Below are 13,835 nucleotides of genomic sequence, written 5' to 3'. Positions count from 1 at the left end.
AAAATATTAATTTAAGTAGAATAAAAATACATTTTCCATATACAGTGCTACAAATGGTTTAATTTGTATATTTTATTGCTTGTGGCCAGCCAAAAATGGTTTAGAAATTTAACTCTGTGGCTTGGAAGAAAAAATCTGAGCACCATGATTGAATTGTTCAAGAAGTCCATCAAGATTCCTGAAAAAACAGAAGCCAAATAGTTTGTCATGTAGAAAGAATAACTTGTTTCTCATTAATTCATCGAGTCCTCATTCCCCTTTATAAATATTGGATTAATTCAGTGCAAGAATCCAACAACTATAACCGACAGTTATCACTTATAAGACACCCGTTGATGGCATCCCAAAGAAAATTAGGTTGCTTTTTTGTATAGTGCTTTATGGTTATCTTTAATGTACAGCATTGGCAACAGTGCATGGTTATGCATTGCTGCTTTGAAGTATGTTCTATTCCACTGCACTTTTTGACTGCTAAGTGAATGTTTGTGTACAATACTTGTACCTGGATTATAGGACATAGTGGTACAGTAAATGCATTGTATTCTAAATGGATACAACCAAGCTCATACATGTTGAATGATAACTACTGTAATATGTTTGGTAAACAAACAGTAATTTCAATACTTTACATACTACGTATATTTCATCTTTTTTAAATACAGATTACATAGTAAAAAATAATATCAGAATAGTAAGTAAACAATTACTGTATGTTAAACTTGTCGGAAAGCATTGTGCATAAAATTTAATTTTTACACAGTATCAAGGCAACCAGCTATTTTAAATTACGGCTTATCTCTTACAGTACAGCATTCACAAACTGTTGGATATACTGCACATTCCATAGTTTCACTTCAGTATATCATGGGAAATACTGAAGTCAGTATTTTCCATTGTTTCCAAGTCATGATTTTTCATTGAAATTACAATGCTATACAGTATGTTGCTGTGCAGGCCAACATGCAGAAACAAAGCAGAGGAACATTCCTTCATTTTTTAGGTGACATACGTACTTGTGCAGTGCCTTCAAAACTTGTAATTAATTTTCTTCAAGACTAATTGTGTATTTGTAGGACTTAATGGAAGGTTCTGTATTCATGTGTAAAATTTTTGCTCTATCCCCCGTTACACTAGCAAGCGGTCATGTTCAGAATACATAGGTAAAATGTAGTAAGTGTAGGATTAACACACAGCAGAGAGAACCAGAGAAGCTAATACCCTAATAAAAGTAATGAATCCTAGAAAAATTCAATGATATTGTCTGCAAAGGCACGGATCTGCAGTATTATTAAAATATGTTCTGGTGACATCATCCTTCCCTACCACATATGGAAACAGAGTGGAAGGCACCCATTGCAGATGTCAAAACTAGTAAACATAATGGTGGCTGGGATGTGTTTAAAGAAGAGAGAAGAACAATGGAACTGAAATAGAGCCCACCTTTAGAAAACTGATCATATTTGGGGTCAGTCATATTGAGTATGCACAGGAAGTGTAACATACACACACCAAACAAAGAATGAATCAGCACAAATGGAAAATGATTAAAGATGTAAGAATAAATTTATAAAGTTATTCCCCTGCTTTTTGAGAGGAAGATAACAATAAATACATCACAAAAGGTAGTACTGTATATATTTCAGCACATAGAACATAACCTACTTTAATGGTAAAACGAAGCCTATTTCTGGAACTGAAGGGCTTCAGGTCTGCACACTTGGAGGATATAGAACGAGGCTAATTTAAATATAAATTTGATGACATTAATATTTAAAACAGCCATATTGTTTTATCAACTTGTTATGGAGGGGAATGTAAGACAGATAATCTAAAAAAATCTCTGTGAAAAATTCTGCCTGTGCGACGCAGCAAAATTAATAGATTACCTGTTCATAATAAATGGAATTAAGGCAGATTTTTGTGGACAAAAACGTCCATAGTATGTCTTCATAATAGTAACATTGAGAGATTCATTTTTTTGAAAATATATTATTTTTTGACTACTGTATAGTGTTGGGAATATGTTGTAGAATGCACATCACAAAGGCGAATAAGCTGGACAGACTGAGTTGACAGTATAGGGTTTCCCATATAGTGAGCCTTGTTTGGTACTCTGTATACTGTATGGCACTAAAGGCCCTTTGCAGTGTATCATAAGCCCTAGCTACTTTGCTTTCTGCCCTTTACTTCTTATGTGTTCCCTTTGTTATTTTCATACGTAGCTTTTCAATTACTAGATTATAATTGCTGAGCAATTCACTTCTCATTTAAGAACAAATCTTTCAGGCAAGTTATATGTTCTATGAGTAGAAATATCTTTTTATATAATGTGTAGGATGAAGACCCTCTTACTGTATATACATTTCATCAAAAATTATGGCTGCATAAGCAGAGTTTAATTTAGAATGAAGTTTCTCTATGTTTCTAATAATTCCTCTTTTTGTAGGGGAAAGCTCACATAATATACATCCTATACTCATTTCATGAAAGGAAGGGGGATAGACATATTCAGGAATGTTTTCATCTTAGTAATATAAATATAGGTGACATAATAGAAAAGAAAATATGAAATATACATATTAAAACTGCTTTAACTACTACCTGGTCCAGAGTCCAGGTCTACACATACCAGTTATACCTTATGTGTTTTTGTTACTTGTATTGATTCAGTTGTTACCCTTCTCTTGCATTTTCACTGTTTTGTTCTACTAAGTAGTATCTGTCTTATCTATCTAAAATATATATATATATATATATATATATATATATATATATATATATATATATATATATATATATATATATATATATATATATATATATATATATATATATATATATATATATATATATATGTGTGTGTATATATATATATATATATATATATATATATATATATATATATATATATATATATATATATATATATATATATATATATATATATATATATATATATATATATATATATATATACAGGCAGGCCCTGGTTTACGGTGGGGTTCTGTCGGCAGCACGCTGTAAGTCAAAAATTGCCATAACCTGAAGTATCATAATTATAATGGGAATAAATAGCACTTACAGCCCTGTTAACTGGCGCCGTAAGTTCAGGTAACGGCACAGTAAAGTGGGTAACAGCGCTGTAAATCCGCTTATGTCACCAAAAAATTGGGGTTAAAAGTGCCGTAAGTTCGGAACGACATAACCCGAGCCTAAGGTAACCAGGGGACTGCCTGTATATAGATATATATAGACAGTATATATATATATATATATATATATATATATATATATATATATATATATATATATATATATATATATATATATATATATATATATATATATTAATATTATCATGGCCCTTAATACAAAATTTGTCTGCCAACTAATAAATTTTGTTCATAATGCAAGCAAGCAGACTAGTTCCAGTTTATTAGAATTTTAATGGTGAAAAGTCTCTATTTTTGTTCAGGGAATGTGAAATATAGAACCATTTTGACATATTAAAGTTAGAAAAGGTGTTTTACAGCAACTGGGACTTTACAGCAATGTACAGCAAAGTACTGCTTGGGGATACTGAAGTGAGAAGATGGATTGATTCTTGGAAAAGTAATGCTATGACCAAAGAAAAAGCATTTGCAATTTAACCAAAATGGGCTTAGTAAATTTAGATAACCTCACACAACAATCAAATCCAGTTGTGCTGCATATGGAACCAATATTTTATTTTAAAATTACTAGTATTGTAATTTGGTTACAAATGTGATTCTTCATTCAAAATAAAAAAAGAATGAAAAATATAAACAATTTAATTTGTTTTTATTTCATTATAATTCTCAGTTCTTTGGTGTAGACATTTTGCTCCTAAGTATATACTTAAGAATTAGTTCTTGTAATAAAGTCTATTAAATCTTTGCTGCAGGGTGATTACAGTTTCTCAGGCCTTGGTGAAAAAACGCAGAGCACAGAGTTCAGTAGTGCACGGTCAGATGGTAAGTACATTTTGTTTACAATTTATGTCTAGTATTAATGCACATTTAAAAAGATAGAAAATCTTTGACTTGGATTGTCAACAAAATGTTTGAGAGGTGGCTAGTTTTTTCTAGCCAGTTTTTAGGTCAATATGATTCATAAAAACTCATAGTATGAACCCTACTGATTACAGTACGTGGTATAGCTTATGATAGTATTCCACTTCGTAAGGCACATGAATATTGCCTTTCAGTATAACGATTATATGGCGTATTGTAGTTTCGTAGCCGAGGCTTCATAGAGTTACTAGATTTAGTTAAGAAATCATACATTTATTTTAGCAATATTTGGATGAAGGAGAATGTACCTAACTGTAGTTTTATTGACATGCATTTCTTGTAAGCTATGCTTTGTTTCCAGAGCTGATTAGTTCATATACAGTACTACATACAGTGCTTGGATAGGCATTTATTATTGTTTACAAGGTTTTATCTTTTGCATTGCAAGACTAACCATTCTTTGCTTTGTTTTGCCTTGTAGTTGCTTACAATATCACAATTGTTTGACATAAAATAAAAAGAAATCATGAAACTCTCCATCAGTAGTTTACCACTTTTAGCGATATTTCCCTTTTTAATTACAGTTTTTTAATACATTTTCCTCGTTTTGTAGATTTAAAAAGAAAAAGCTTTCAGCATTGTCTTGTTTTTCTTTTACGTGGTGCAGCAACTTATTACTGCATTGAATTTTATGGTGACAGATTTTGTTTTTTATAGTCTGTGTGGAAGACCAGTCACAAGAGCAGTGCTGATTCCTTTGTTTACAACTATAATAAGAAAACATGATTGGTTTTGCTGGATTAAAATATGAATTCTTGGTGAACTCTTTACACATTGTGATCTTTTGCACCACAAGGCTCGTATTAAAAACTATGGCCATAAATTTTGCATAATGCTTATTATATTTATTTCTTGAAGCTTCTCATCTGCAGCCTAGGAGGCTAATGAGAGAGAAATGCATTCTTGACTTTGGAGTTAAGGAAACAAAATAAAAATAAAAGATATTTCCATGCTATAATTTGCATTTTTAGAGTGTTTTGTTGTTATACATTTGGAGCCCTTTAATATTAAGCTTACAAACTTTACAGCCAACCACACAATCAGTTAGTTGCACAAACACACATTGGTTTCACTTCTTTCTGTTGAATATCATGGTTGCAAATTGAGGTTAAAAAGATTTAGACTTAAGCCTTCACAGTAGCAAGAATGTCAGATTTTATTTTGCCATGTAAACATTACCAATCATGATGACATATTGAACTCCACCTGTTTTACTTTTGTAAATGCAGTAATGCTGATTGTTCCCTTTTTTTAAATAAAAATTTGTTTAAAAACGTAACAGTATGTTTATTCAAGATAAGTGGAAGATTATTTTCCTCACATATAAGGGACTTTCTGTGAAAAGGTAGTGCTGTATTTTGTAACTGTAGTTTATAAAAATTCTACATGCACAATACAAGATAACTAATGACTTTGAGAGAGAAATCATGGTTTGTAGTGATTACATTGTAAGTGGTAAAAACTGCATGATCAACATTTATTCAGAAATATCTTGTTTCAGTAAAATGGTGTTGGAAGAAAATCACACGATTGAAATATTACTTTTAAGATGAAAATTTTCAAATGCTGTTACTCACATTGGTCAGTGATTTCAGATTTGAAACACTGTCCTCATATTCTTGTATTTTACATGTAAAATGGGTGGTAGAATATATTTCTTATTGGCATTTTTGAGGATTTTATATAGTACAGTACAGTATATACTGTAGTAGGGAATACAGTTCAGGATTAATTTTTAATACATTTTCAAAGTCAGGTAAATCCTAATGTACAATGGTGAAAAAAAAAAAATTTGTATTTTGAGGCATAGAAAAGAATAGGGAGGGCTACAATAAGGGTACCATTTGAAAAAGCTAGCCACTGAACCCTATGAGGTAACTATAACTCAGAATCAACAAAAAATATGATTGTATCTAAAGTGTTCTTCATGCACAGTACTTTAGTCCCTGGATTAATTTTATACTTTGGCTACGTTAATGATTTTTAAATAGTCATAGCATGGAAGGCAGATTTGGACACTGTCTACACATACAATACATATTTTTCTTGGTACAGTAGCAGTACAGCATTTCTATTTTTTTTACAACCAACACAAAAGTAGACCTCTGTTAAAATAGCAGTATTTTATGCTAGAAATCAAATTAGAAGCCAAAAGTACTGTGTTTACATTTTATGAAAGTATGTTTGTGGCATTATTTTTTTGTAGCTGTTATAGTAGCAGACAGGCCAGATTTACCTTGCCAAAGTACCAAGCAAGTATACATCAGATCCATGATAAATTTAAGTAGAAATTGAATATTTTACACTCGGCTGTTATTGGTAATCAGAACACATTACATGTGGGACAAAGATCTTTTGGATTGGCAACCTTAATAAAACTACTGGATTAGAGTAACTAAATGTACTGTATTGCATTGGATTATAATACTTATTTGAAATATATCTTGAAAAATGAGGGGCCAGTGACAGGGAACTTGTTCTAATGTTTTTGTTGAACAAGTGGTTAGCAGGATCTTATATCAAGGTTCTGAAGTGTATTTGATTGTGGTTTTGGTCTCTCAGTTTCAGCAGGTTCGCTCACAGATGCCGATAGGAGCGCCTTGGTATGTATTAATTGCTTGCTCTCAGGGCCCCAACCATCGTAGATATGTGCATAGGCTTAGTTTGTGGGGATATCAGGAGTTTGGACTTGAATTTAATGAAGTAAAATACCTAGGAACATGTATACTGTGTAGTAACTTTTTTTTTATGAAAAAGTACTTCAGTGCTCTAACTGCTTTACAGTGCTGCTGGAACATATAATTAAAAATATAGTTTCAAACTTAGCTTACATGATATACAATTTTCCCTTTCAGTATTAGTAGTTTATATTACATATATATCTGTATGTTTAAAAAAAAAACTTTCAAATGCTTACAAACTAAACACAGCATTTTGAGGTCATTGTTAAATCATAGTTATGCCCCTTTTTTTATCTAAAGTTTATTATTTTTAAAAGCATATTAATCTTGAGTTTGTGCGTAAATATTGCAAAGAATTATTCAAGTCCAAAAACCATTGTATTGCAAGTTGTACCTAACACCTAGATGGAAACTACTCTAATGGGTAACTTGTCCTTGGTTAAAGCATGTCTGAAAACTGTACTCCATCATCTGGTATCTTGTTTGTAGCATGTCTTATGTTTTCATAGTGAAGCATATGACTAATGTACAAGATTTAGTCTTTTTACATTTCTCCTCACTAAGCAAATCAATTTCAAAACTGTGAACCTATTTTCAGTACGTAGTTTTCTCTCTAGTTTCTTACGTTTCTTAACAGTCGTGTTACTTGTGTGTAATAAAATTAATTTAGATTTTGGAAAACATATGCCATGAATTGATGATTGCATCAGTGATTAGTTTTTATTCTGTAAGTAATTTAGTTGTGTAGTCATTTTCCATTTTACCTTACTTTTTAAATATTTTCACTAGTGCTCCAAATCAAGTAATTTTATGAATTTTAGGATATGGGACTCTGAAACTTAAAAGCAATTTAATGCTTCGAAAATCTGACTGAAAATAAACTCTTTTAAGGGATTAAAAAGCAGTAAGGTACAGAATTTCATTTAATTATTGGGTGATAGGACTGATAAATTATGGACAGCTAGTATCAACACTGACATTGTCATAGTTATTCATAGCATGCATTATGCTGTGACTCTTGAAACTACAGTAGTGGTTTCCTATGATTTTAGTAATGTTTGATTAATTGATAACCTTATTGGTTTCAAGCTTAAGTACTGTTTATGTCAGTATAATGGACTTTTAGTCAGAACACAAGGAAATTCACTATTCCAGAACAAAGAATCTTAGTTAATAAATGGTTTATGAAGTACAAAAGGAACCAGACTTCAAAATGTTTGCTCAACAGGTAGAAATATTTTCCTGCATAAAAACTAAATTTGTATTTTTATATTTTTAACTTAAGAAAACTGCAATTTCTTCAAGCCAGATAATATATTTCCAAGAGGAAAAGTGTCAGATCATTTACTACCACAAATCCATTACTATTCAATGAAATTCTGTATGGTTTATGAAGGTTACAACAGCAGAAGAAATTCTGAGCACTGATGCAATGCATCTTGATACTCTTAGTTATGAAAATGATCAGTTACAGTTAATGACATATTCACTTAGATATTAAAGCATTCAGTTATATCCAATGGCATATTAACCTTACAGTCACTGCATCTTGCTTTTCCAGCCATTACATCAAAAGTATTAGTATCTTACAGCAAAAACTCCTTTTTCAGATCGATCCTTTTAGCAGCAAGCATAATAGCTTGTTTACATTTGGTTCAAAATCAAATTTTTCAGTGAGTAATACCAGGATTAAAATTAAAAGTGCACATTGATAATTAAGAGACACCTTTAAGTAAAGCACAGTATCTTGTACACTTTATCACTGCTTCACACCATGATGCTTTGTGTAGATAAAAAGTAAATAAACTTAAGACCTTGTTCTTTGGCGAATAGAAGGCTATTAGGATATTTCAAACAAATTCTTAGCCTCCAACTTCTGCATCTCATTTGTATATTAACTGGTGTTTTATGCTGATTACAGGACTTGCAGTTATGTTAATAAGTACCTATTCTCCTTTCACAAGTTTACTGTCAGTTATATAAGACTTTTATAAAGGAACATTCATTTAATACAGTACATAGTTTCATCATGCTGAACCTAACATGCACACATACTGTACACAAATTTATAAGGTGCAGACCCACATAATCACACATAACTCCACAATTTTGTTAGGTTCATGTAAATCAAACTTTAGCATATAATTTCTCATTAGCAGAACAGTTAGTTTCACAAATCCATTATAATTATTTGAAGCCATTTTACATGCAACACCACTCTTGAACTTCACTCACAGCATTTTGGTACTGACTTTTATCCTTCCATTCCAGTCTAGTGTATATTTTTTTTATTTTAGTATTGGAAAGTATACAATTTTTTTGTTTTATTAAGAAGGAACAATAGAACAAGAAGAGTTTAGTGAAGCTAGTAGGTTTTACCTTTGTAATTGTTTGTTCAGGTATTTTATATTGATTTTCTCAAGGACATCGAAGAATGAAGAGAAAAGGCACACTTTATCATCTTCATGATGATGATTTTATCTGTGTATTCCATTCCCTTCACATTATGGAGATAATTTAGTAATTTTTTTTTTATTTTTCATATTTGATATCTTATGTTTTTATAACACAGTATTTTCCCATGCAAACCGACTAATAAGTATGCCTAATAATGTGGCTGTGATGTTCCCAGGATTACCAGTTTTTGATGAGGTATTGCTGAGAGACAGAATTCTGTCACTTGCTCATAAATTTTTACATAGTCCAAAGTCTAAAGAAATTCCAGTTTCCTCTCAAAGTGCCTAATATTAGTCCACTCCAGTCAGTCTCATCCATTGGACATGGATTGGTAGAGAGAGATGAACACTAATAATAGCCGGAATGAAGCATTTCTCAAAACTGTTACATTCTCAGCCACATTGGCACAGTTGACAAAAGACAGTATTGGCAACTTCGTTGCCATAATAGGTGTAAAATTCACCTTTTCATCGTTTTCATAGCTTATAAAAATGGAAAAAACTTGAATAAATTACAGTACTATAATTGGAGAGTAAATTTCAGTAAGCAAGGGAAAATGATCTTGAGAAAAAAAAAATGTGGCAAATAATGTTAGAGCTTTTGACAGCACTGTTGTACCACAAAAAGTTTTACGTTTTCAGTCAATACATTCCTGAAGGTCTAGGGAATGAATCTGTAGTTTGAGACTACCTTCTTCCTTCTTCTGCTGCATGGAAGACTGTTGGGACATGGCAAGACTGGCACATTTATGATTAAAATAGGATTATGATGAATCAATGGCAGCAATGATATTAGGCACATTTATGATTAAAATAGGATTATGATGAATCAAATGCAACTTAGGATTTTGGTTTAAAAGGGGAATAAGGAATCTCACCCATCAGTTGCACAGTAAATGGTGGATGTAAATAGAAAAGGGAAAAATAAAGAGCAGACTCCAGTAAGTTGCAAATTTTCAGTACTAATGCTACTCCAGTTAATTAGGGCATACACATACACAAGTGTACTGTACATGTATACTGTACGTAAATTGTCTACAAAACAAGATTTAAGACAGAACAAACACTGGTTCATAAATTGGCAAAAAACAAAACATTAACACCACAACAGGACTGAAGCAAAATATACATACAACCAAACTCAGTTAACCCAGTTACAGACAAGCAAAATGGATAAAGAAGCCAAAATGCTAGGAGCAGATAAGAACAAATATAGTACAGTATTTTGCAGTTTTTGTAATTTGATCACTAATTTATTGTAAGCTCTGCATTAATCTACACTGGTACACGACCTGAAAACATATTCAGTATTCTGCAGATACATTACATCATATACTGTACTTGCAGACACATATATGTACATATAATGTATATATGGTGAGCATTAATAAAATTACGTATGTTAATCCATCCCTTAATGTATTATGCATTGTATTTGCATAATTCTGTAGTGTCTTTAATGTGTCATATTTGCCGCCCTTTTCCGTGCCATTCTTGAATATTGTTGTACATGAAAGTTTGGTAACTTTCATGATTATTGAACAATATCTCAATGATTGTTGCAAATATTAAGGCTTTGGTATTTTCATGTTTCAAATATCCTTGATATGAAGAGAACAGGGGCTTGTAATCCCAAAATTCCAAACAATGTAACTATCAAATAAATGTTTCATTTGTACTCCAGAAAAGATAAGTCTGATTTTCATAGTTCATTTAGCTCATGATAAATTTGTATTAATTGTCAGTGGAATAAACTAAGAGAGAATTGTGCTAATTTCACCAGAAAAATAAAAAAAATTAAGGCTGACTGAGAACATATTATTTTACATAGAACAGGCCTACTGTAATTTCATGAATTTGGCTGAAGTAAAAATCCTTCAACTTTTCTGATAGATTATAGCTAATTTACTGAAACAATTACTATATAAAGTTATTCCTTTCTGTTCTTAATCTTTTTATAAAGGAGTTGCTTAAAGTAAAAAGAGGGTATAATTCTTTAGAGTGACTTAATTTCTTTTGCTTGCACATAATCCATGGTAGAAATGGTTGTTTTTATTTGCTTTTATTTTAAATTGTTTCATTCTTGTTAAAGGGATCTTCTCAAGCAAAATGCTTGGTATACCTGAGTAAATTTCTTAGGATTTTATCATGGCACCATTCTTGTCTGCTTAAATGAGTATAGGTTGAGGTGCTTACATTTCACATGGTTCTTTTGTGGGTAATGATTGTTTTTGTTTAGTTAAGTAGTGTATTTGTTTCAGTAAACAATGAATTTGTTTCTTCCACTGTCTATATATATAATTTAAAATTTTAGTTGGTATGTTGCCTGCTGATTCATAAATTCATTATCACTTTCACTATAAATTGTTTATAAATTGCTAGCATACAGTCATCTTACAACCGTTGTAACTTTGTGTAGTTCCACAATGAAACTTTGTGGAGTCTTTCATACTGCATTACTACTAATATTTTTACAATGTCTGCATCAAAAGTTCAAGTCCACCATCAAATTACTGGACTGAGAGAATTATAAGGGTTATATATATACAGGATTATATATCTTATATACTACATAATTAGTACCAGGAGAATTTAGGTTTGTACTTTAAAGTTTATGCAACATCTCTAATCTTTAGTAGTTATCTGCAGTGGGAGCACAGAACTTTTTATATTTTTATATTCTTAACACAAATATCATTTATGTTTGATGCAAGTAATAAGATGTTTATTACTGTAACACTAAGTCAGTTGGAGAACTTTTCATTGAAATTTGTTTAATGAAATGTTTGGTATTTAAATACTCCAAACTTTGATATTTTTTAGATACAGGTGTACCCTTGTGATATCATGGGTAGGTAATTTTATGACGTGCTTATTGTTTGTGGACAAAGTTGTATCATGTCTCATGGACAATACTTTTATAAGGACTTAAAAATTAAATGTAAAAAAGTATAACATTTTCACATTGCTATACAATTAGCAAAAAGACATTTATCACTTAGAAACTTTTAAAGCACAAAAGATGATTCTGCACAATACTAGGCATGATGAAGTCTTGGCAACTTCACACATTTGTTATAGGTTGGATGCCTGCATTTTTAAATTATATAATTTTCCATGATAACCACAACTAATTTATTTAAATGCACCTGGGAATTTAGTTTTGCTTTGAAGTGGGAGAATTGTGCTCAGTTATAAAGTAAAATTAGTAGACCAAAGTTGCCAAAGAAACACTGAAGATGCACCCTGAAAAGTAATTGTACTGAAATATTAAATGATTTTAAAGGGGTTTAGTTTGTGTCTTGCCCTATTGTAAGGGACAAAAGTTTGGTTTAACAAAAGAGGACAGTGGTGTTGGCATAGACAGGTACAAAAAAAGCTTGTTAAATGACATAACTTGTGTGCACAACATTTGTAGAAGTACTTGATAGCCATAATTTTATTCACATATGTTTCAGCAGTGAAAAATTTTTGTTAATTTTCCACTTTGTTCTTGTTGGACAAGGATCAACACTGGATAAAGGGAGTCAATTTTAAAACATAAGTTCTGTTCCCATTTGCTTTTAATAGGATATGAAATTTTGCTACCCTGTTTTGTTATATTTAAAGCATATCAGTCTCCTACATAGTATTTATTGAGGGTCTACTGTTTTATTGACAACAGATTAGAGAAAAATCTAAAAATGCTACAGAGCAGTGAGCATTGGTCACTGTCTAGTGTTAGCCAGTTACAGTACCGTATCTAATCATGAAAAAATCGTCAAATACAGTATATTTACATATAGAAGAGACACTAACATTTGCACTGTATATATGTTTAACGCTTGCACATACATTCATCGTCTGTTGAGGATTGTTTTTATTTGTATTGACTTTCTAACAGAACGCCGAGCTCTGTGCATCAACAACATATAGTAGTGGTCTTCGTGGTTATTCATCATACTCTCCCCACCTTCGACGCTCATTGCCCAACATGCACCATATGTCGTCAGAACCTCCAAAAATTTACCCTGCACATCTTCTGCTCGTATCAAATTATCGATTACCTAACGATGTGGATCGCTGTCATTTGGAGGTAGGTTTTGCAATGAAAAATTGGCCAACACTTGAAGAAAAACTGTTTGATTACACAAATTACAAACACCTATTTTCCTATGTGTATGTTCAGATATTACTAAACATTTATCTAAACAGCAGTATATGCTGCTTCATGGAGAGTCCATGTAATCATAAAAAAATAGTAATACCCTGTGAAATAGTGCAAATAATATTAGCATTCAGTTGGTAGACTAGGAATGCTAACATGCCCTAGGAAAGTTTATTTTCCTAAAATAAGGATAAATTAACATTATTGAAAAATCTAAAGATATTAATGGATATCTGGATTCATCTTTCACTGATGATGTAAATTTAACATGGCTCAAAAGATGGATATTAAAAGAAATAACTCTCCCAACACTGGAATAACTTATACAAGAGGATCTCTACCAAATAAATTAGTTTCTTCCTATTTATCATACAGTATACCTCTCAAGAGTGAAAGAACATCCAAGCAGTGGCTGTGATAAATTCTTTAACTTCTTAAAAGATTAACTACAAATGCA

General features: G+C 31.4%; 1 protein-coding gene across 50 annotated transcripts in view; it reads left to right on the top strand.

Annotated features, from left to right (window-relative positions):
- The window catches only part of LOC136830697 (actin-binding LIM protein 2-like), a 634,275-nt gene that overhangs the window by 615,009 nt on the left and 5,431 nt on the right, over nt 1-13,835 (top strand). For 44 of the 50 annotated variants that reach the window (XM_067090448.1, XM_067090443.1, XM_067090441.1 and 41 more), the window contains 3 exons: nt 3,926-3,995; nt 6,657-6,697; nt 13,115-13,306. In XM_067090448.1, the coding sequence (XP_066946549.1) occupies nt 3,926-3,995; nt 6,657-6,697; nt 13,115-13,306 (303 nt within the window). The remainder of the gene's footprint in view (nt 1-3,925; nt 3,996-6,656; nt 6,698-13,114; nt 13,307-13,835) is intronic. The other 6 variants (XR_010850721.1, XR_010850720.1, XR_010850723.1 and 3 more) reach the window with 1 other exon arrangement.

Source organism: Macrobrachium rosenbergii, chromosome 47, assembly GCF_040412425.1.
Source record: "Macrobrachium rosenbergii isolate ZJJX-2024 chromosome 47, ASM4041242v1, whole genome shotgun sequence".
NCBI classification, from domain to species: Eukaryota; Metazoa; Arthropoda; class Malacostraca; order Decapoda; family Palaemonidae; genus Macrobrachium; species Macrobrachium rosenbergii.
Note: the sequence above shows the minus strand (reverse complement) of the source record. Positions and strands in the feature narration are given on the sequence as shown.